General features: G+C 44.4%; 1 protein-coding gene across 2 annotated transcripts in view; it reads right to left on the bottom strand.

Moving 5' to 3' along the window:
• Nucleotides 1–2,512: 2,512 nt before the first annotated feature.
• Nucleotides 2,513–22,456, bottom strand: part of LOC135524281 (low-density lipoprotein receptor class A domain-containing protein 3-like) — a 112,241-nt gene continuing 92,297 nt past the window's right edge. Inside the window, exons 5-6 of one of the 2 annotated variants that reach the window (XM_064951685.1) lie at nucleotides 8,301–8,703; nucleotides 2,513–7,877 (exon numbers count right to left, since the gene is read on the bottom strand). In XM_064951685.1, the coding sequence (XP_064807757.1) occupies nucleotides 7,667–7,877; nucleotides 8,301–8,703 (614 nt within the window). In that variant the 3' untranslated portion in view covers nucleotides 2,513–7,666. Of the gene's footprint in view, nucleotides 7,881–8,300; nucleotides 8,704–22,456 lie in introns of both variants that reach the window. The other variant, XM_064951687.1, reaches the window with a different exon arrangement.

The raw sequence follows: 22,456 nt of genomic DNA, 5'->3' as shown, positions 1-22,456 counted from the left end.
AGAGGCCAGGTAAAGGGGGGTAACTTGTCAGTTGTATAACAATGCATTCGACTGAAATGTGCCTTCTGCTTTTAACCCAACCGCTCTGAGCCATTATAGCATCTGTGAAGGCATGGGCAGCACCATGGAGGCTATATCCATTTTAAAGTAGTCAATTATCTTCTTTGGCTGATTGCCCCCAACTCATAGAAATCCTCACCCAGTTGACTACTTTAAAATGGTGGAAACCCTCTTTGTGACAACAGGCACAACTCCGACATAAAGTCGTTTTTGGGTAAGTTGCCAAAATGCCACGTGCGTCCACTTATATCTTAGGGGGGATCCTGAGTGGTGCAGGTAGTCTAGGGCACTGCATCTGTGCTAGACGCGTCACTACTGACACCCTAGTGCAGCAGTCTAAGGCACTGCATCTGTGCTAGACGCGTCACTACTGACACCCTAGTGCAGCAGTCTAAGGCACTGCATCTGTGCTAGACGCGTCACTACTGACACCCTAGTGCAGCAGTCTAAGGCACTGCATCTGTGCTAGACGCGTCACTACTGACACCCTAGTGCAGCAGTCTAAGGCACTGCATCTGTGCTAGACGCGTCACTACTGACACCCTAGTGCAGCAGTCTAAGGCACTGCATCTGTGCTAGACGCGTCACTACTGACACCCTAGTGCAGCAGTCTAAGGCACTGCATCTGTGCTAGACGCGTCACTACTGACACCCTAGTGCAGCAGTCTAAGGCACTGCATCTGTGCTAGACGCGTCACTACTGACACCCTAGTGCAGCAGTCTAAGGCACTGCATCTGTGCTAGACGCATCACTACTGACACCCTAGTGCAGCAGTCTAAGGCACTGCATCTGTGCTAGACGCGTCACTACTGACACCCTAGTGCAGCAGTCTAAGGCACTGCATCTGTGCTAGACGCGTCACTACTGACACTAGTGCAGCAGTCTAGGTGCAGCAGTCTAGTGGCACTGCATCTGTGCTAGACGCGTCACTACTGACACCCTAGTGCAGCAGTCTAAGGCACTGCATCTGTGCTAGACGCGTCACTACTGACACCCTAGTGCAGCAGTCTAAGGCACTGCATCTGTGCTAGACGCGTCACTACTGACACCCTAGTGCAGCAGTCTAAGGCACTGCATCTGTGCTAGACGCGTCACTACTGACACCCCTAAGGCACTGCAGTGCAGCTAGTGCAGCAGTCTAAGGCACTGCATCTGTGCTAGACGCGTCACTACTGACACCCTAGTGCAGCAGTCTAAGGCACTGCATCTGTGCTAGACGCGTCACTACTGACACCCTAGTGCAGCAGTCTAAGGCACTGCATCTGTGCTAGACACGTCACTACTGACACCCTAGTGCAGCAGTCTAAGGCACTGCATCTGTGCTAGACGCGTCACTACTGACACCCTAGTGCAGCAGTCTAAGGCACTGCATCTGTGCTAGACACGTCACTACTGACACCCTAGTGCAGCAGTCTAAGGCACTGCATCTGTGCTAGACGCGTCACTACTGACACCCTAGTGCAGCAGTCTAAGGCACTGCATCTGTGCTAGACGCGTCACTACTGACACCCTAGTTTGGCAGTCTAAGGCACTGCATCTGTGCTAGACGCGTCACTACTGACACCCTAGTGCAGCAGTCTAAGGCACTGCATCTGTGCTAGACGCGTCACTACTGACACCCTAGTGCAGCAGTCTAAGGCACTGCATCTGTGCTAGACGCGTCACTACTGACACCCTAGTGCAGCAGTCTAAGGCACTGCATCTGTGCTAGACGCGTCACTACTGACACCCTAGTGCAGCAGTCTAAGGCACTGCATCTGTGCTAGACGCGTCACTACTGACACCCTAGTGCAGCAGTCTAAGGCACTGCATCTGTGCTAGACGCGTCACTACTGACACCCTAGTGCAGCAGTCTAAGGCACTGCATCTGTGCTAGACGCGTCACTACTGACACCCTAGTTTGAATCCAGGTTGTATCACAACTGGCTGTATCACAACTTCCTGTGATTGGGAGTCCCATAGGGTGGCGCACAATTGGCCCAGCATCATCCGAGTTTGTCCGGTGTAGGTCTTCATTGTAAATAAGAATTTGTTCTTAACTGACTTGCCTGGTTAAAATAAAATATCATAACCACTTAGCCATCATGAAACTTCTATTCAATCAAATAAGCCTCACGTAAAAAATTAGCAGTCACATTTTTTGATGAACAATTTCGACACTCATTGACCATACAAAATTCCTCACTTCATGGGCTTATTTTCATGATTTTGGGCGGAGTAAAACCTCTCACTTCACCGCTTTCTCTCTGACTAAAGTGGGGTAAAGATTCAGACAACAGCATCCCTAAACCAGGCCAATTGTATTGTAGGGAAAGAGTGGCACCGGGTGGTAGGATGATTGAACTGAATCCCAGGCACAACCATGTGAAATGAATCAACAATAATTACATTTAACATGTATTATGATGGGAAACAAAGACTGTATCTAATGAGAAACACACTTGACACATATTTGAATCAGAACCATTTTATATTACTTTTAATGTACAGAATATATTTGATCAGACAGAAAAGCAACGTAAACAAAAAGGTGCTGTGTAAAAGATACAAACAACATGAAACACAAGTCTCCAACAGAATGGAACAACAAATCAGTCATCCCTCTATATCGCAAACCAAAGCATAGTGACATGTGAAAAGACTAATCAGACCATTGTAACAGAAAAGCTACAGACCAGGGTTGCATTCATTAATGCACACCTTAGCAAGACGTTTTGGAACGGAAACAAAATCAAGTGTTTCTTACTGGACAATTTCAGTTAGTTCCTCAGCATTTCAGCCCACTTGCTTCTCTTGGCTCCTAGTGAATACAACCCAGATTGTCCTGAGACTCTGAGTAACACTACTCCTCTGCCTCTAGTCAGTTAGGTATCTGACATAAAACAAGACAACACTACTGGGGGCGTGACTTTGGAGAGTAAGCCTCATCTTCTGGATTTTACAATTATAATGAATGATAATCTTTGGTTTATAGGTTGTTCAACACCACCAGCCAAATGACTGCTGGCGATATACAGTGAGCTGTATTGGGACAGTGACACATGTTTTGTTGTTTTGACTATGTATCCCAGCACTTTGGATATGAAATAATACAATGACTATGAGGTTAAAGTGCAGAAAGTGAGAAAGTTAGACACACAAATATCATACACCACAAAAACAACAAAAATGCTAACCTTCCCTGTTATTGTAATGGTGAGAGGTTAGCATGTCTTGGGGGTATGATATTTTTGCTTCTAACTTTCTCACTCACAATTCATTCAGGATTATCTGTAATCATGGTAATGTCCACATTAATGTAGAGGTGTTTAGAAACATGTTATTCTTATTTACAATAAAAGTGACTCCAAAATGACACTACAATGTTTCTATTGAGCACAAAATCATCTGAAACACAAAAAGTGTTGCAATTTCTAAACGGTTCACCTGATATGGATGAAAATACCCTCAAATTAAAGCTGACAGTTGAATCATTTCAAATCCAAAGTTCAGAGCCCAACACAACAAAATTTTCAAAGTAATATGTTTGATAATGAAACAATATTTTCTTAGTTAAAAATCTAAATAGGATTTTTTTTTAAATACATGTCTCTACTCTCTCACTCTCCGTATATGTACACAGTCACATGAAACCCTTGACAAGTTCTGAAATGGAAATGACACGACAACAACACATTACAGATCCTTCAGATAGGAACTTTACCAGTCAGTCAATTAATAATTCTAGTTATTGTACAGTGGGCTGGGCGTTGCAGACAGGCAGGCAGACAGAGAGGCAGGCAGACAGAGAGGCAGGCAGACAGAGAGGCAGGCAGACAGAGAGGCAGGCAGACAGAGAGGCAGAGAGGCAGGCAGAGAGACAGACAGACAGAGAGGCAGACTGAGAGGCAGACAGAGAACAGACAGAGAGGCAGACAGAGAGGCAGACAGAGAGGCAGGCAGACAGAGAGGCAGGCAGAGAGGCAGGCAGAGAGGCAGGCAGACAGAGAGGCAGGCAGAGAGGCAGGCAGAGAGGCAGACAGAGAGGCAGGCAGAGAGGCAGACAGAAAGACAGAGAGGCAGACAGACAGACAGACGAGGCAGACAGAGAGGCAGGCAGAGAGGCAGGCAGAGAGGCAGGCAGAGAGGCAGGCAGAGAGGCAGACAGACAGGCAGACAGACAGGCAGGCAGACAGGCAGGCAGGAAGACAGAGAGACAGACAGGCAGACAGACAATGGCAGTCTCCTCTCTATCACATCATCTGTACAGCTGAGACTTACATATTTCTAAACAATGAATTGGGACACTTATAAGAAAAAGATTTATTATTTTTCTTCTTTATCCAAACATTATTTGGCGTCAATTCAATTGGTCAAACAGCTATGGTACAAATTCAGAAAATAGTCTGTATAATAGGAACGGCAGATACAGCATTTGATAGTTGGGATCCCATGAGTATGAATCCAAGAAGTACAATAAGCGAGACATTTTAACCAAGTTACTATAGGTAAAACAGTCCCAAACGGAACTTTCACTGCTCCATACAAAATGCTTGTCTTACTTTAAATAGTTTTCTGTGATTTCTCAGATGCTCTTATCCAGAGTGACTTAAAGGAGCAATTAGGTTTAAATGCTTGTTTCACCCAGTCGGCTCGGGATTCAAACCAGTGACCTTTCTGTTACTGGCCCAGTGCTGTTAACCGCTAGGCTACCTGCCACCCACATGTCTGCCTCAACAACCCAGTAAGGATACTGAGCTGATACAGTTCTGTTGAAGTACTACAAGAGGTTACAATGTTACGTAGGGGGTCAAAACAGTATATCCTTAATCTATCAAAATGCAATTTGTAGAGCAACATTTTTTTCTTCTGATTGACATATATTGAAATACACTTTAATACTATTTAGTGTGTGATAACACTGCATGCATGACCAACCACATCTGTGATGATTCATTTCAGTCTGTCAGGAAATACATGCTGGTAGATGGTGCAGTCAGTAACACATCATTATGGAACCAAGGAGAAAAAGTCTGGTCATTTTTGTCAGTGACTATACGAGAGTCAATTGAGCAAATACTTTTCTACTGGGTTGAATAATGCTCTTGTAGTTTTTCTCAATCAAGCATTTTTGTGGAACTGTGGTTAAATGTCCGTATAGCAAAACAACAATGATCAAATGCTTCAATACATTTGTAGATTGTCTGATCATTTTCTTGTTTTTGTACCTTTGTACAATTGACAACATTTTTTGTTGTTGCTGTTAAGTGTTTTGTTCACAGAATGTCAATACATTGTTTTCATCAGAAGAGAACAGGTTGCATTTGTTCCCTGTTTCTGGCAATCAGTTAATACTAAAATAGTCAATGTTTTTATTTATAGTAAATCGGTACAATATTAGGGAAAGATCTACGCAATGCGGACAGCCTAAGATGTATGATTGTTTACAACATGCAGAGATGCAGAAAATGAAGTTCAGTTCCTTCTAAGTACTCATGAGACAAGTCATCTCCAATATTACACACCTTTGGTTTGGGGAGGGTTGACGCCTATAAATTCCGTTGTGTTCCTCCACTGTATTCACCTGTCCATAGATCTATTGGGGATTGTGTTTCTGCTTGCCAATGGAAAGTCTACAAACCTATGAGCAGAACAGCGTATGTATTGAATACATGGAATTGGATTGTGATGATACCAGTGAATGAATTCTGCAAACAATGTGCTTTGTTTTTCATGAATAATACTTGATTTGATATGTATGAAATTGTTTGGTAAAGTATGCAAAAAAGGAGAGAAATTGTTTATAATTCTGCACTATTTGATAGTTGTATTTCCTGTTTCGATCATCATGATATAGTAGTGACTGCAAAGAAAACCTATTGACCAACTGGTATTTTTAAAAGACAGAATCACTTTCTGTTTTGTCAGCTATATGTACAGTGCATTCCGGGAAAGTATTCAGACCCCTTGACTTTTTCCACATGTTGTTATGTTACAGCCGTATTCTAAAATGGATGAAATTATATTTTCCCCTCATAAACCTACACACAATACCCCAATGCACTGGATGTTTGTCTGGATGTTTTTGCAGTAAGTAGTCTTCTTTTGATGAATTTGCCATTTCGGTCTCATTTAGCCTTGCTGAATGTATTTATGTATTTACTGTTTTGCAAGCAGCCACATAGTTCTGTGTGTTGAGAGGCTCGTTTTGACAATAGACATTGTTCAACAAAAATGCTTGAATGCAATTGCGATTTGTTTTTACTTGAGGATAATCTGAAATGCTTATTTCAATGTACACGCTTGTGTTCCAAGGCACCAAGTGGAATGGTTTCTGCTCCAGTCCACATCATTTCTACTTCTTCTTCCTCTTTATGCACTAATGCAAACAACTCCTTAATTGTTTTTATCTCTTCCCTGACAAAACGTTTGTCCTGTGCTCTCAGGCAGCAGAGTGTAACGTTAATCAACATAAAAACACTAGTCAGACATGAAGTGCAGTCTGAACATTCTGCTCCTCTCTGCCAGTGTCTGAGGAGATATATCAAAACAAAGGAATTTGCACTGTCATCATGGGCAGTAGAACAAGATCTCAATGAACTGCTGTCATACTAGAATCTGAGTGGGACAGTAGACATACAGTTGTTAAACGTATATTTTAGTGCTTTGAAAAGGCACAGATACCAAAAGAAACAACCTTACTTTGGGACCTTACTCAGTAAGAGTATTTTCATCCACATGTTCTCTTCCTTAAATAATACTTCCATTTGAGTTCCTGCAAAGGTTACGTGCATACTCAACAACCCCGATAAGGGCTCTATAACAGAGCAATATGATTCCAGTTATTCCTATGAAATGAAAGAGATGGCCAATGAGAATAGATATTGAAGAGAACCAGCATCATGCAATATGGATGGGAGGGAAGTGCAGTATGTCCACGACCCAAGAGCTTCTGTGGCTAGCTGGTTGTCCTAATGTGCTAAACTGTAACATTACAGATATGACACTGTGCCCTTTTCACTATTCTTAAACAACATATACATCTGCCACTGTAACACCATGTGACATTTGACCCATTATGAGTACCACAAATACTGTTAGTTAGTGCAACTCCTACTTCATTGTTAATGCATGACTGTACTACACAGGTTGACCATCTATCCAGTCAACTTAATCCAAGCTAAAGGATCTTCGCCCAACCACCCAACTGGTCTTCACCAGTCCAACAGGAGATGAATAGTGTTGGGAGGCTGTGGGAGTTTTTCTCAGTCTTTAGAAGTTTAGGCTCTGGTTTCTGTTAAGCAGACTGTGAGAAATGAATTTGTAAAAAGCGCTATATAGCCACAGATTAAATGCAATTGACTGATGATTGATTGAATGAGTAGTAAGCCCAGTCAGGGATATGTAGATACATTTCCAGCAGAGGGCGCCAGCGTACAAGAGCAATGATTCCAAGTGCCTCAGTCAGTCAGTTGTAGCTATAGGTAGAATAGCACCTTGTCTCTCATTCCCACAGCAGGCAGGACAGTGCTTTGGGCCTTGACATAATGCACAGCTCTTCTCTCTTCAGCCATCCACAGCGCTGAGGCTGGGTACTAGTCGTGCGTAGATGCAGTAACCAGAGGACTACAGCTGGTCCGACTCCTCTCTGGAGCTGAGGCTAGGCCGGGACAAGCCTGGGGCCACAGTTCTGGGTGTAGGGGGCTCAGATGGGCATGTATTTGGCTGAGTGGAGGGCACTGTGGGGGCTTCGTACTGGGGCAGCTCACCTTCTGACGGCAGCTCCTCCCCGTCTGGGAGGTAGGGAGGCGGGGGGAGGTCGAACCAAGGAGGCCGGCTGGAGGTGAGATGGAGAAATAGATGAATAAAGGAGTGTACATATAATTATGCTACTATTGCACTGTTGCATTCTAACGTCCTAACTAAGAAATTGACAAATTATGGTCAGAAGTATTCTAAATTGTATTTAGTTAAGTTTAGAGACAGATCAATTCTTAGTTAGATTTCTGTGTATTAGGTATTTGTTGTGAAATTGTTAGATATTACTTGTTAGATATTGCTGCACTGTCGGAACTAGAAGCACAAGCATTTTGCTACACCCGCAATAGCATCTGCTAAACACGTGTACGTGACAAATACAATTTGATTTTGAATATAACAAACACATTAAAATAGACAAAGCTACAGCTGGCAAAAGTCTCACACTACCCCCTCCAGTACACGACATTGACAGTATGTCTCAAGCGGACTCTCAGCCTACCTGACATCCAGTACAGCCTGGGAGTAGGAAGGTGGTGAGTCCATGGGCATGCCAGCTGGGTAGAGGGCCCCAGACAGCAGCTGTAGCCCTGGGGGACCTGCAGGGTACTGGCCCGCAGCAGACGGGGAGGTGGGGGAGAGGCCAGGGCCAGCCGGGTGGACATGTCCCCGGTCTAGGATGACCAGGCGGGACAGCAGCAGGGGCTGGTGGTGGTGGTGGTGGTGGGAGGACCCCCGGACCCCACGGGGCAGCAGCACGCTGCGCTTCCTCTGATGATGCAGGACCAAGGCCAACAGCGCCACCACCAGGACGAAGATGACAGCGCTGCCGATGACCGCGTAGGTGATGCTGGGGTAGTAACGCAGCCGGTAGTCCAGGGTTACAAAGTCCTGACCTGGCGCTTCTGGAGGAGAGAATATATGGATCTGTTTAATGTAGGACTAGCTCTAAGGGGAAAAATGATCTTACAGTTATTTTCTAGAGAACCGATGCAGAGTGCAGGAGCTTTGTGTCTGAGATGAAAACAGAGAGCAACACTACGGGGAATGTCAGATTACTGCTGTTGAGGAGTGAGCAATGCGTGCACACACACACGAGAGTAACACTTAGGAACTCACAGGTTAAGATGAGAAAAGGGAACAGTGGGATAGTAGTCAGAAACACAGCAGCAGCCTACTGGTTGAAATGAACAGGAGTTGCAACACTAATAAGGAGCACTGTGCTTTATTATTCCAGATGAGAGGAGGGAAACATTTCCTGTATGGGGGAGGTAGTCTGGGGAGACCAAGCGCCGCACTCAGAACTAGCCTGAATAGAAGTTGCGTCCCCCCTCCCCCAACAGTCGCCACAAAACAATCACCAACACCGCTTCCCCTGTCATGGTGATGCTCATTCACTCAGACCCGGCCGTTCCTTCCCTCAGTTCCCTGGTCCTATTCATTATGCGCTGAGCTCTGCAGAGAGCAGTCCAAAACAAAAATTAAATACTACAGTAATTAGCGCAGTAAAAGAAAAACAGATAAAGGGATCCCACCGCTGCCACCCGTTCCGCTCGCCAGACGCACAGACAAAAGGAACTCATAATCAGGGAGATCACCAGAGTTTCATAATATTCGGGGCCCAGTCCTGAAGTCCAGGGTTGAGGGGTTTGTGGGTCCGAGGAAGAAAGGGCCGTTCTAAAATAATTTCCTGCATTTCTACGTCATTGTACATGACTAGAGACATCACAATAATACTTTTTTATACCACAAAAATTATCAAAAATGTCAAGCGACATTTACATACTGCGATCAATAAAACGAACGACCCATGTCTTAAAAGCAACCGATAGCATAGGCAAATGAAAATATTGGATACACAGATTTTAGGCCCACAATATGAGGAGGAAATTATAGTCCAACAACATTCCAGTGGCACTCACCTACTCAAACAGATTTGCCCAGCAATTGTATTTTGAAATATTGCGAAATACCTTCTAGCTGCTGCCTGCTGTTCATTGACAGCCACAAATCAGCCACAAGGGCTGCCTGATTGCTGGATTCCCGACTGTAGACTCACTAGGCCTATGCGTTTGGCAAATGTATTTCAATGTACGTGCAACACTTCCAGCACCCCTTCCTGCAAACGCTGTTTTCTTTCATGTGCTGTGCTCTCCCCAAGGCCAAATAGTCAACACTTTTTATCATTAATTCAATCGAGTCAGTAACCCCATATGAAGTTATTGTTTCGCTAGGCCAACTGTTACAATATTTGTTTCAATCATCTATCAGCAATTAGCTTAGCCTACATTTACAAGGGAATACATTCAGTAAATCAATGAAGCCAATAGTAGTTTCAGCTATATTGTTATTGAAATGATGCAGATGACCTTATGACCTTTTTAAACAATAAAAGATGTGTCAAATGACTTGAATAGTCTATGGGAAAAGCGTACGAATGTGTATTCGCATCACTAGTCTAAGTGACTAAAATGCATCAGAAAAGTGTTGAAAAGTTCAGGAAAACATCAGGGAAGCTCATTAGGTAGACTACAGGCCTAATGTGTGTGTAAAATCTGAATTACTTTCAATTGCTAGACTAATGATCATGAGCACTTCCATACATTTAGCTAACAATTGTCTGCCTAATGTTGACCAAATATTAAGTGAAAACAAAAATTGGACATTGATTTAATTATCAAGATGAGTTCCCATGTTTGTTTCAAAGCAGCGCAATGGCACTGTCCCAATTATTAGTTGACCTTTCACGGCAATTGCTTTACATTCATTATAACCAGTGGGGTAGCGCTATTTTTCTAATGTAGCCTACCGGAGCACCATTTTTGTATAATTATTACGCCATTATTTCTGAATGAAAGTTGGTACCGACATGAATTTTACAATGTACATACAATGATTGCCTTTGCCTACACATACTGTAAGTAGCTAAAAGGAAAATGTTATACTTGTCAAATCCTAAAACACCAAATTAGGCCTACTTTATTATGAATTAGGCCATCATCACTCTCAATCGTGAATAATAATTATTCACGTCTTACAGGTGAACGTCCGTGCTACATGGCAACCATTTGATCCCAATCACTTTCATGTGAAAATGCATTTCAATCTCCTTGAAGGATATACAGTGAGTAACCGGCCGAACTAATCGCATTTGAGACGAGATGAAGTTAAACACAGCCACCTCATGAGAAAAAAAATGTAACATTTCAGCACATAAGAAATTACATGGTGTTTTTGGCACAACAGTGGCCTGCCATTATCATGTTATTATTTTCGGCTTGATAAGTAATCATTAAGTGATCTTGAGAGACATAAAACCATTCTGAAAATTGGGGGAGCTTCGCTCTGTTGAGCACCAGCAGCCCTATGCCCCTGATTATAACGGTTGGATGACTTCGGGAGTTAAGTGGCACATTCAGTTGACACATTTTCTTTTTACACCATTGCAGCAGTGCAAAAGCTTATTGGCTGACCCAAAGTCATTCGGGACTAGAGCCCCAAAAGCCAGGTCCTGATGATGTCCATGCACATAATGCCTCCACATAAACAATGGGTGGGTATTTGGTGCGTTTAGCAATAGAAGGCCTATATGAAAAGGCTACTGTTTTGTCTCTACTGCACTACCTAACCAGTGCTAATGAACTGGTGTTTCTGATGCAGACACATCAGAATAGAAGCACACACGCATCTTACTATTCCGTAAGGGAGCTTTGCCACTCCCAGATGACACCATCACCTCTAGCAGAGCCTCTATACTCTCAGTGCTCATAAACCTTTCCCCCCTGGAGAGGTAGAGGGCCAGGAATTACACAGGCTCTGCCTGCTGTTCCCACAGACCACTTTAATCATACCAGAGTGGCTTCAAAACCCCCTTCTTCTCCCATCCTCTCTCCTCTCAGTGCCTGCTCTCCCTTCTTAGTACCTGTACTGCCTCCCCCATCCTCCCGCTCTCTTCCATCTCCCCCAGCCTCTCCCTCTTGGCACCTGCTCCTCTATAGGCAGTCATTTACTACCATGGAAATGACATGTAGCTGGAACATGTCATACAACAACTGCACTCAGTTCTCTCTCTCTCTCTCTCTCTCTCTCTCTCTCTCTCTCTCTCTCTCTCTCTCTCTCTCTCTCTCTCTCTCTCTCTCTCTCTCTCTCTCTCTCTCTCTCTCTCTCTCTCTCTCTCTCTCTCTCTCTCTCTCTCTCTCTCTCTCTCTCTCTCTCTCTCTCTCTCTCTCTCAACAGTTAGTCTGATGTCTCCACTGTGCAGTGGAACAGGTCATTCTACAGCCATGCTTCTCCACCTCTTCTACTTCTCTTATCATTCCTTGTGGTAAAAGTCTGTGGTGGAATTGAAAAGGGCAATGAAAAAAACACACTGCTGACAGTGTGAATCAATTGTTAGAAAACTCAACAGTGTGTTCTCTAACATTACGTCCGAGACCATATACGGGTGTAGGATAAATGCCAGTGTGTTTGACAGCCTGACTCAAAAATGCAGTCCCACCAGGTGTATTCTTGTCATTTGAACTGAGAGAGGATGTGGAGTGGGAGGTAGATCCTTTAAAGTGTCATCACAGAAACACAAGGGTGTAGTTACAGTGTGACATACAACCCTAAAAAACAAAGCCTGAAAAATAAAGTAATTTCTACCTGCCTAATCTCGTTCTTGCTCATGATCCAAATGCATAGCCAGGAGTAAGACAGACAGGAAAGTGAGACACGGTATTGGAGAATGCCTGCTATATTGAGGGCCAATATATTGAACATGCAGTGGTTACAACGAGCAGCACTGAAACTCTTCTTTGTCTGATCAAATCAAACTATGACAGACATTAACGGAAGAATGCCTGCTATATTGAGGGCCAATATATTGAACATGCAGTGGTTACAACGAGCAGCACTGAAACTCTTCTTTGTCTGATCAAATCAAACTATGACAGACATTAACGGAACACTGCCATTTTATTGCTGGGATACAGGGTATTTCATTGAAGCGCATTCTTTCATCCTGATTGGACACCTGCCTGCAAGTATGCTAATGAGCGACTCATGTCAAAATGAATGAGAAGAGAGAGAGAGAGAAATAGGGAGCTGGGAATACTGGAATAAAGGAATAGAGACATTTTCCCTGCAGATACTCCAGGAGAGGAGATCCACATCTATACAAATAAAGCCGTACACAGCACAGCAAATCCTCTCTGCATACCTTAACACATAATGTATTCACATAGTCTCCTTTAGAAGAGAGAAAAAGAAATCAAGGGGAAAAACACACTATCTCCTGCTCTAACATTCCACTGCTTCTAGAATGTGTCTCCAGTTGATTGGTGTGTTTACCTCATTCCATGGAGATGGGGGAACGGTTGATAATTACAGGTGTTGGTTCAGCTGGCGGCATGGACATAACAGCGAGAGAGGTTTGTGATGATGGTGCAACGATTGGAGTCAGTGACAAAGCTGGCCGCTCCTCAGATCAACACATTAGCTTGAGCCAGAGTAAATATGGCCATGCCGTGGAGTGGAGCAGTGGTGAGACGTACCACTAGGGGGCAGTCTGTTCCTATATTTTCACCACATTTTGAGAAAGCTGGTTCCCCTCAGTGCAGGCCTAAAACCTCAAACAGGACTATTCCTCCTGTCCAAGCTCCCCCAGTGAAGGGAGGCTGACACCCCTCACCCCTTGGGCAGCCCTCCAGAGCAACAGCAGAAGAAGGGGTAAAACACAGCCCAAACAGGCAGACAAGCCATCTGGCTAACAGGCTTCAAACATACCCCGACGCATGTGCGCACTCACACACATACTAAGTGAGAAAAAAGCAATAAACACTATTCGAAAATTACAACACGTCTTTCATTCTGGTCCAAATCTGCTAACTAAATCCTAACCCACATGGAGGGAAATCTATAAATGAAAAACAACAAACAAGTAGTTGGGGCCATGCTATTCATGTCCCCTGGGAGTACATTTCATATGCTAGCTACTCACTCTCAGATTCCTCTGTCTGTGGAACAGTAGGTAGAGAGGGAAAAACAAACTCTTAAAAATGACTGTGGTGGATGTGGTGGGCAACTTGGCTGAGGGACTGACACCATACTCCCCCTCTCCTCTCCAAATTCCATTGGCTGTCTGGACATGCTGCTCTCTTTAGCAGTGATAGCATAGCATAGCATGTTAGCTGCTCCCTGACAGACACCAGCACACCATTACTCCTCCCTGCCTGCTGCGTTATTAGTGTTCATGTGTCATGTCCCGTGTGACCCTTTCCTGTTATTATGTTCTGAGAGAGGGGAAGAGAACAACAGAGAGCGTTAGGGTGAGTGAGAAAGTGAGGATGAGAGCGAAAGGGAGAGGCAGGGTGGGATCAACAACATGGAGGGAACAACAGAGAGAAAAAGAGAGAGTGAGCGAGGCCACGATAGAGAGTGAGAGAGAAAAATGAAAGAGCCAAAGGTAGTGAGGGAGGGAGGGAGGCAGCCCCCAGCCCCACAGAGCTGGGAGGAGAGGTTTCATGCTCTATCAGGTCTCCATTTGCCTGTCCTGTAATAACTTGTCCGCTCCATTGCCTGCAACTATCACCACGGCCATTACACTCAGTCACACGGTTACAGCAGCACGACCAGCCATGTTTTGAGGCAGGCAATGGAGACCACTAACAGATTGCACCACATCCGTACACACTGGGAGAGGATGGAGGGATTGAGGAATGGAGGGGTTGAAAGACTGATAGAAGCAATAGAAGTGAAGAAGAAAGAGTGATGCAGGGTGGAGGGAGGGATGTTGGGACAAAGTGAAAGAGTGGATGAATAAAATGTATTGCAGGGAGCCAGACTTGGCTGGAATAGTGCAACAATGACTTGTCATTAGGGATTACAGTGAAGAAAAACGGTTGGGTGCTTTGGTGCAACACAGAGTGTGTCAAAGACTTTCAAATGCAGAATTCCTTAGAGATAAGCAGTGGGGTGCTGGAGTGATGTGTGTGTGGTTGGAGGGACAGAACCTTCTGCAGGAATTGTAAGAAAAGGGAGGGGTCAGTGGTTAGAAAGAGCTTTGATACAGGCCCCTCCTACTGAACCTGAGGGGCCCGTCTCCATGGTAACTGTGTGCTTTGGGCCGAGAGGTGAGAGAGGAAGGGAAGGGTGGGAGTAGTGGCTGTACACACACACTGATGCCCCCTGGGAGTCCTATTCATCCATGTCAGAAAGACAAAGGGAGTCTGTCTGTCTGTCTGCAGGATCCACAGGTTTAGGACAGACCTCCCAGAGGAGACAGCTATGCTGTGTGCGTGTTCAAAGGGAGCTATCACAAAACCCCATGGATGCAGCAGGACACTATGAGAGAGATACAGAGCCATGGCCACTGCCAAAACCTTTTTATGTCATTTATCATTTTATTTATGCAGGTGAGGCTCTTTGAGATAAAACATCTCCCTTTCAAGTGTAAAAGAGCAGCAATCAGACTCATTAAAAGTCAAAAGTATACAGACACAGACATGTATAGATATAGCTCCACAGCCAGTAAGCAGGGTAAAATAACTACCACTACCTTCATGACAGGAACAGGAAATTAGACCATTCTGATTTTTCACAAAAGTACCCAAAAAGGCTGTTTTTAAAAATGTGGATGTAGCTGCTGTGCTTGAAGTCAGGGGCTGACGAGGAGAGTTGGTGATGCTGTTACGGGGAGAATTGACGCCATCAGTGGCGATGTTTGGAGCTAGGGAAAGGGGGATACCTAGTCAGTTGTACAACTGAATGAGTCTTCCCCATTTAACCCAACCCCTCTGAATCAGAGAGGTGTGGGGGGGTGGGAACAGTGGGTTAAACTGCCTTACTCAGGGAACAGATTTTTACCATGACAGCTCTGAGATTCAATACAGCAACCTTTTGGTCACAAGAGAGAGTGCGAGAGAGCGAGAGTGCGAGAGAGCGAGAGAGCGAGAGTGCGAGAGTGCGAGAGAGCTAGAGTGCGAGAGAGCGAGAGTGCGAGAGAGCGAGAGAGCGAGAGAGCGAGAGTGCGAGAGAGAGAGTGAGGCTAATTACTGGGTAAGGGAAGGCATAAAAACAAAGAGAGGGAATGAAACAGCAGTGAGGAGCAAGAGAGTGGGAGAGAGCTGTATATGGTTGTATGTTTTATTGAGTGTATAATATAGACTGAGTGCAAAACTGGAGACAAATTCAGCTCCAATAACTCCTGTGGTATAGGTGTCAACAGCAACTGTGGGAAAATCCTCTGCATTATCATAAACATCAGACTCCTACATTTCCTCAGTGAAAACAATGTTCTGAGCATATGTCAAAATGGCTTTTTATCAAATTGACATAAGACAGACCATGTATTCACCCTGCACACACCAATTGACAAACAAACAAAACAAAAGCAAAGTCTTCTCATGCTTTGTTGATTTCAAAAAAGCATGCGCCTCAAATTGGCATGAGGATTTGTTATATAAGTTGATGGAAATCGGTGTTGGGGGAAAACATAGTATATTATAATATCCATTTACAAAAAAACAAGTGTGTGCTAAAAATTGGCAAAAAACATATTGATTTCTTTCCTAAGGGCCAGGGGCCGAGACAGGGATGCAGCTTGAGCCCCACCCCCTTCAACCATTATATCAACAAATTGGCGATGGCTCTAGAACTATCTGAAACACCTGGCTTCACCCTACTGGACTCTGAAGTCAAATGTTTACTGTTTGCAGATGATCTGGTACTTCTGTCCCCAACCAAGCAGGGCCTACAGCACCACCTAGATCTTCTGCACAGATTCTGTCAGACCTGGGTCCTTGGGCTCAGTTCATCTCAGTAAGACAAAAATAATGGTGTTCCAAAAAAGGTCCAAAGACCACAAATACAAATTCCACCTACACAAAAAATGCTACCTACCTCGGCCTAAACATCAGCACCACAGGTAACTTCCACAAAGCTGTGAACGATCTGAGAGACGAGGCCAGAAGGGCGATATTTATCTGCCGATATTTATCTGTTTATTTATTTTCCCTTTTCTACTTCAACTATTTACACATTGTTATAACACTGAACACAGCCAATGATAGAACATTTGAAACGTCCATGTTCTTTAAATCATTTTGTGGGCTTAATGTTTACTGCTCATTTCTGATTGTCTATTTCCCTTGTCTACTTCCCTTTTATTTATTGCCTATTTCACTTGTTTTGGCAATGTAAACATATGTTTCACATGCCAATAAAGCCCTTTGAATTGAAGGAGAGAGCGAGATCGAGAGAGACGCACACACCTTGTGTCACACCTAGAGATGTATAATAAACAAACAGGTCCTTTCGCTCACTCATTCATACAGCAACAAATCCTCCACTACCCCATGCCCTAGGTTATGAAAACTAGCAGAATTTAGGATATGTTCCCCTTCAAATGTACGCAGCTTATATCAAATCCCATTAGATTAGCCTATAGACTCAGTCAGCACTGGGTATTTATCCAACTTAATACCTTCCTTGGGGTTCCTGTCCCAACGTTCACAGGCTTTGAACAGGGAAATCCAACTGGGTACATGTTAAATGTTAGACATATTTCAAGCTACCTTTAGAGGACTTTATATTGCTCCCCTTAGATATAATATAATAGAATATGCCTCACACTAAATGATACCAGGAGAATTGTAGCTACAGGATTTTAACTCAAAGTGCTCCCCCCTCTGGCCAGGAAAGTATAACGCAGTGATGACAGCTCGTCTACCTGGGGTCCAACAAAATAAAAAAAGACATTACAGGCAAAAAGGTTTGGGCGCATATATGGGACACTGATCTGCAAATGGGGTCGGAGGCTGACACACAGGCACGGACCGAGCATTTCTCATTGTAACTCTAGCCACATGGGAACTGGTGGTGACAGGAGTCTTTGTGAGTGTCTGAAGATCAGGTTGAAGGTGATTTAATGCTCAGCACAGGAGATCATATGTGGCAGGGGTAATGAAAATACAACGAGAGCGGTCCTCCATATCTCCTTCAGCCATGACATGTTCTGATAAAGTTGAGCCCAGAGTGGACTGGAAGGGAGGGAAGACCGGAGGGAGAGAGGATCACACACTGGCTCCAGGTGAATCGATCAGAGTAACATACATCCACTCTGCTTGGCAAATACACACATGCAGTACATGCAAGTACTACAGACAGACAAACATGCATATTACCCACACATGCGCACACACACAGACACTACCCTTGGTTCTGAAATGCACCAAGGTTTCAGATGCAGATCATAGTATCGAATCCCCTCTCCTTAAACACTGGGAATGTCCAGCCCTACGGATGGGAGAGCGCGTTGGTCTCATCACTGTCCACAACACAGCCCATATCTATGGACCACACTACTGCAAATACGGTTGAAGACAGAAGTTTACATACATTTAATTCTAGTAAAAATTCCCTGTCTTAGGGTCAGTTAGGATCACCACTTTATTTTAAGAATGTGAAATGTCAGAATAATAGTAGAGAGAATTATTATTTTCAGCTTTTATTTCTTTCATCACATTTACAGTGGGTCAGAAGTTTACATGCACTCAATTAGCATTTGGTAGCATTGCCTTTTTTTGTTTATTTTGGGTCTATTGTTTTGGGTAGCCTTCCACAAGCTTCCCACGATATGTTGGGTGAATTTTTGGTAATTCCTCCTGACAGAGCTGGTGTAACGGAGTCAGGTTTGTAGGCCTCCTTGCACACACACACTTTTTTCAGTTCTGCCTACACATTTTCTATGGAATTGAGGTCAGGGATTTGTGATGGTCACTCCAATACCTTGACTTTGTTGTCCTTAAACCATTTTACCACAACTTTGAAGTATGCTTGGGGTCATTGTCCATTTGGAAGACCCAGTTGCAACCAAGCTTTAACTTCCTGTCTGATGTCTTGAGATGTAGCTTCAATATATCCACATAATTTTCCTTCCTCATGATGCCATCTATTTTGTGAAGTGCACCATGCCCTCCTGCAGCAAAGCACCCCCACAACATGATGCTGCCACCCCCATGCTTCACGGTTGGGATGGTGTTCTTCGGATTGCAAGCCTCCCCCTTTTTTCCCTTCCTCATGATGCCATCTATTTTGTGAAGTGCACCATGCCCTCCTGCAGCAAAGCACCCCCACAACATGATGCTGCCACCCCCATGCTTCACGGTTGGGATGGTGTTCTTCGGATTGCAAGCCTCCCCCTTTTTCCTCCAAACATAACGATGTCATTATTTCCAAACAGTTCTATTTTTGTTTCATCAGACCAGAGGCCATTTCTTCAAAAAGTATGATCTCTGTCCCCATGTGCAGTTGCAAACCGTAGTCTGGCTTTTTTTATGGCGGTTTTGGAGCTGTGGCTTCTTCCTTGCTGAACGGCCTTTCAGGTTATGTCGATATAGGACTCGTTTGACTGTGGATACAGATACTTTGTATGTGTTTCCTCCAGCATCTTCACAAGGTCCTTTGTTGTTGTTCTGGGATTGATTTTCACTTTTCGCATCAAAGTACGTTCATCTCTAGGAGACAGAACGTGTCTGCTTCCTGAGCGGTATGACGGCTGTGTGGTCCCATGGTGTTTATACTTGCATACTATTGTTTGTTCAGATGAACGTGGTACCTTCAGGCGTTTGTAAATTGCTCCCAAGATGTCAAGCAAAGAGGCACTGAGTTTGCAGGTAGGCCTTGAAATACATACACAGGCACACATCCAATTGACTCAAATGATGTCAGAAGCTTCTAAAGCCATGACGTCATTTTCTGGAATTTTCCAAGCTGTTTAAGGGCACATTCAACTTAGTGTATGTAAACTTCTGACCCACTGGAATTGTGATACAGTAAATTATAAGTGAAATAATCTGTCTGCAAACAATTGTTGGAAAATTACTTGTGTCATGCACAAAGTATATGTCCTAACCGACTTGCCAAAACTATAGTTTGTTAACAAGATATTTGTGGAGTGGTTGAAAAACAAGTTTTAATGACTCTAACCTAAGTGTATGTAAACTTCCGACTTCAACTGTATATGGCTCTACTCCAGCTCTGTCTGTGTGGAAGAGAAGGCAAGGTGGCTCTTGGGATGTAGCAAGATTCCCTCGTTGCATTGTCAAGTCTTTCCGTTCACATACCTCTCAGATTTGCCAGTTCTTGCTGTGAGATGTTACCCCCCTCTTCCACCAAGGCACCTGCAAGTTGTTCCTGGACATTTCTGGGGGGAATGGCCCTAGCCCTCAACCTCCGATCCAACAGGTCCCAGAGGTGCGCATTGGGATTGAGATCCAGGCACTTCACCGGCCATGGCAGAACACTGACATTCCCGTCTTGCAGGATATCACGCACAGAATGAGCAGTATGGCTGGTGGCATTGTCATTCTGGAGGACCATGTCAGGATGAGCCTGCAGGAAGGGTACCACATGAGGGAGGAGGATGTCTTCTCTGTAACGCACAGCGTTGAGATTGCCTACAATGACAACAAGCTCAGTCCGATGATGCTGTGACACACTGCCCCAGACCATGACGGACCCTCCACCTCCAAATCGATCCCGCTCCAGAGTACAGGCCTCGGTGTAATGTTCATTCCTTTGACGATAAACGCGAATCCGACCATCACCCCTGGTGAGACAAAACCGCGACACGTCAGTGAAGAGCACTTTTTGCCAGTCCTGTCTGATCCAGCGATCCAGTTTGTGCCCATAGCCGACGTTGTTGCCGGTGATATCTGGTGAGGACCTGCTTTACAACAGGCCTACAAGCCTCCAGCCTCTCTCAGTCTATTGCGGACAGTCTGAGCACTGATGGAGAGATTGTGCGTTCCTGGTGTAACTTGGGAAGTTGTTGTTGCCATCCTGTACCTGTCCCGCAGGTGTAATGTTTGGATGTACCGATCCTGTGCAGGTGTTGTTACACGTGGTTTGCCACTGTGAGGACGATCAGCTGTCCGTCCTGTCTCACTGTAGCGCTGTCTTAGGCGTCTCACACTACGGAAATTGCAATTTATTGCCCTGGCCACATCTGCAGTCCTCATGCCTCCTTGCAGCATGCCTAAGGCACGTTAACGCAGATGAGCAGGGACCCTGGGCAACTTTCTTTTGGTGTTTTTCAGAGTCAGAAGAAAGGCACCTTCAGTGTCCTAAGTTTTCATAACTGTGACCTTAATTGCCTACCGTCTGTACGCTGTTAGTGTCTTAATGACCGTTCCAAAGGTGCATGTTCATTAATTGTTGGAAAACAGTGTTTAAACCCTTTGTGAAGAAACCCAATGAAGATCTGTGAAGTTATTTGGATTGTAAGAAATTATCTTTGAAAGACAGGGTCCTGAAAAAGGAACATTTATTTTTTTGCTAAGTTAACCAACGGGACATTTAAAACTGTAATATCTTATGTTTCACTTAATCGTGGCTGAACGACGACGTTAAGAACATACAGCTGGTGGATTATCGGCAAGACAGAACAGTAGCCGCTGGTCAGACACCCCCCGCGGGGGCCTATGCATTTATGTAAACAACAGCTGGTGCACGATATCTAAGGAAGAATCTAGGTATCTCATGATAAGCTGTGGACCACACTATCTACTTAGACAGTTTTCATCTGTATTTTTCATAGCGGTCTACCTACCACCACAGACCGATGCTGGCACTAAAACCGCAGTCAAAGAGCTATATACTGTCATAGGCAAACAGGAAAACGCTCATCCATAGGTGGCGCTCCTAGTGGCTGGAGATTTGAATGCAGGAAAACTTAAACCAGATTTACTTGATTTCTAATCAGCATGTTAAATGTGCAACCAGAAGGAAAATAATTCTAGACCACCAATACCCCACACACAGAGACGCATACAAAGCTCTGCCTCGCCCTCCATTTGGCAAATCTGACAATAATTCTATCTTCCTGATTCCTGCGTACAAGCAAAAATGAAAGCAGGAAGTACCAGTGACTATGTCTATAAAAACATTTGTCAGATGAAACAGATGCTAAACTACATGACTGTTTTGCTAGCACAGACTGGAACATGTTCCGGGATTCTTCCGATGGCATTGAGGAGATCACCACATAAGTCACTGTCTTTATCAACAAGTGCATCGAGGATGTCATCCCCAGACTGACTGTACGTACATACCCAACCAGAAACCATAAATCACAGGCAACATTCACATTGAGCTAAAGGGTAGAGCTGCCGCTTTCAAGGAGCGGGACTGGAAGCTGATAAGAAATCCTGCTACGCTCTCGAACGAACCATCAAAAAGGAAAAGTGTCAATACAGGACTTAGATTGAATCGTACTACACCGGCTCCAACTCTCATCGGATGTGGTAGGGCTTGCAAACTATTACAGACTACGAATGGAAGCACAGTCAAGAGCTGCCCACTGACACGAGCCTACCAGACAAGCTAAATAACTTCTATGCTTGCTTCAAGGCAAGTAACAATGAAACATGCATGAGAGCATCAGCTGTTCCGGATGACTGTGTGATCAGGCTCTCCGCAGCAGATGTGAGTAAAACCTCTAAACAGGTCAACATTCACAAGGCCACAGGGCCAGATTGATTACCAGGACGTGTACTCCGAGCATGCGCTGACTAACTGGCAAGTGTCTTCACTGACATTTTCAACCTCTCCCTAATACCAACATGTTTCAAGCAGACCACCATAGTACCTGTGCCCAATAACACTAAGGTAACCTGC

The sequence above is a fragment of the Oncorhynchus masou genome, chromosome 31, assembly GCF_036934945.1.
Source record: "Oncorhynchus masou masou isolate Uvic2021 chromosome 31, UVic_Omas_1.1, whole genome shotgun sequence".
Lineage (NCBI taxonomy): Eukaryota > Metazoa > Chordata > Actinopteri > Salmoniformes > Salmonidae > Oncorhynchus > Oncorhynchus masou.
This window is presented reverse-complemented; position numbering and strand designations above follow the sequence as displayed.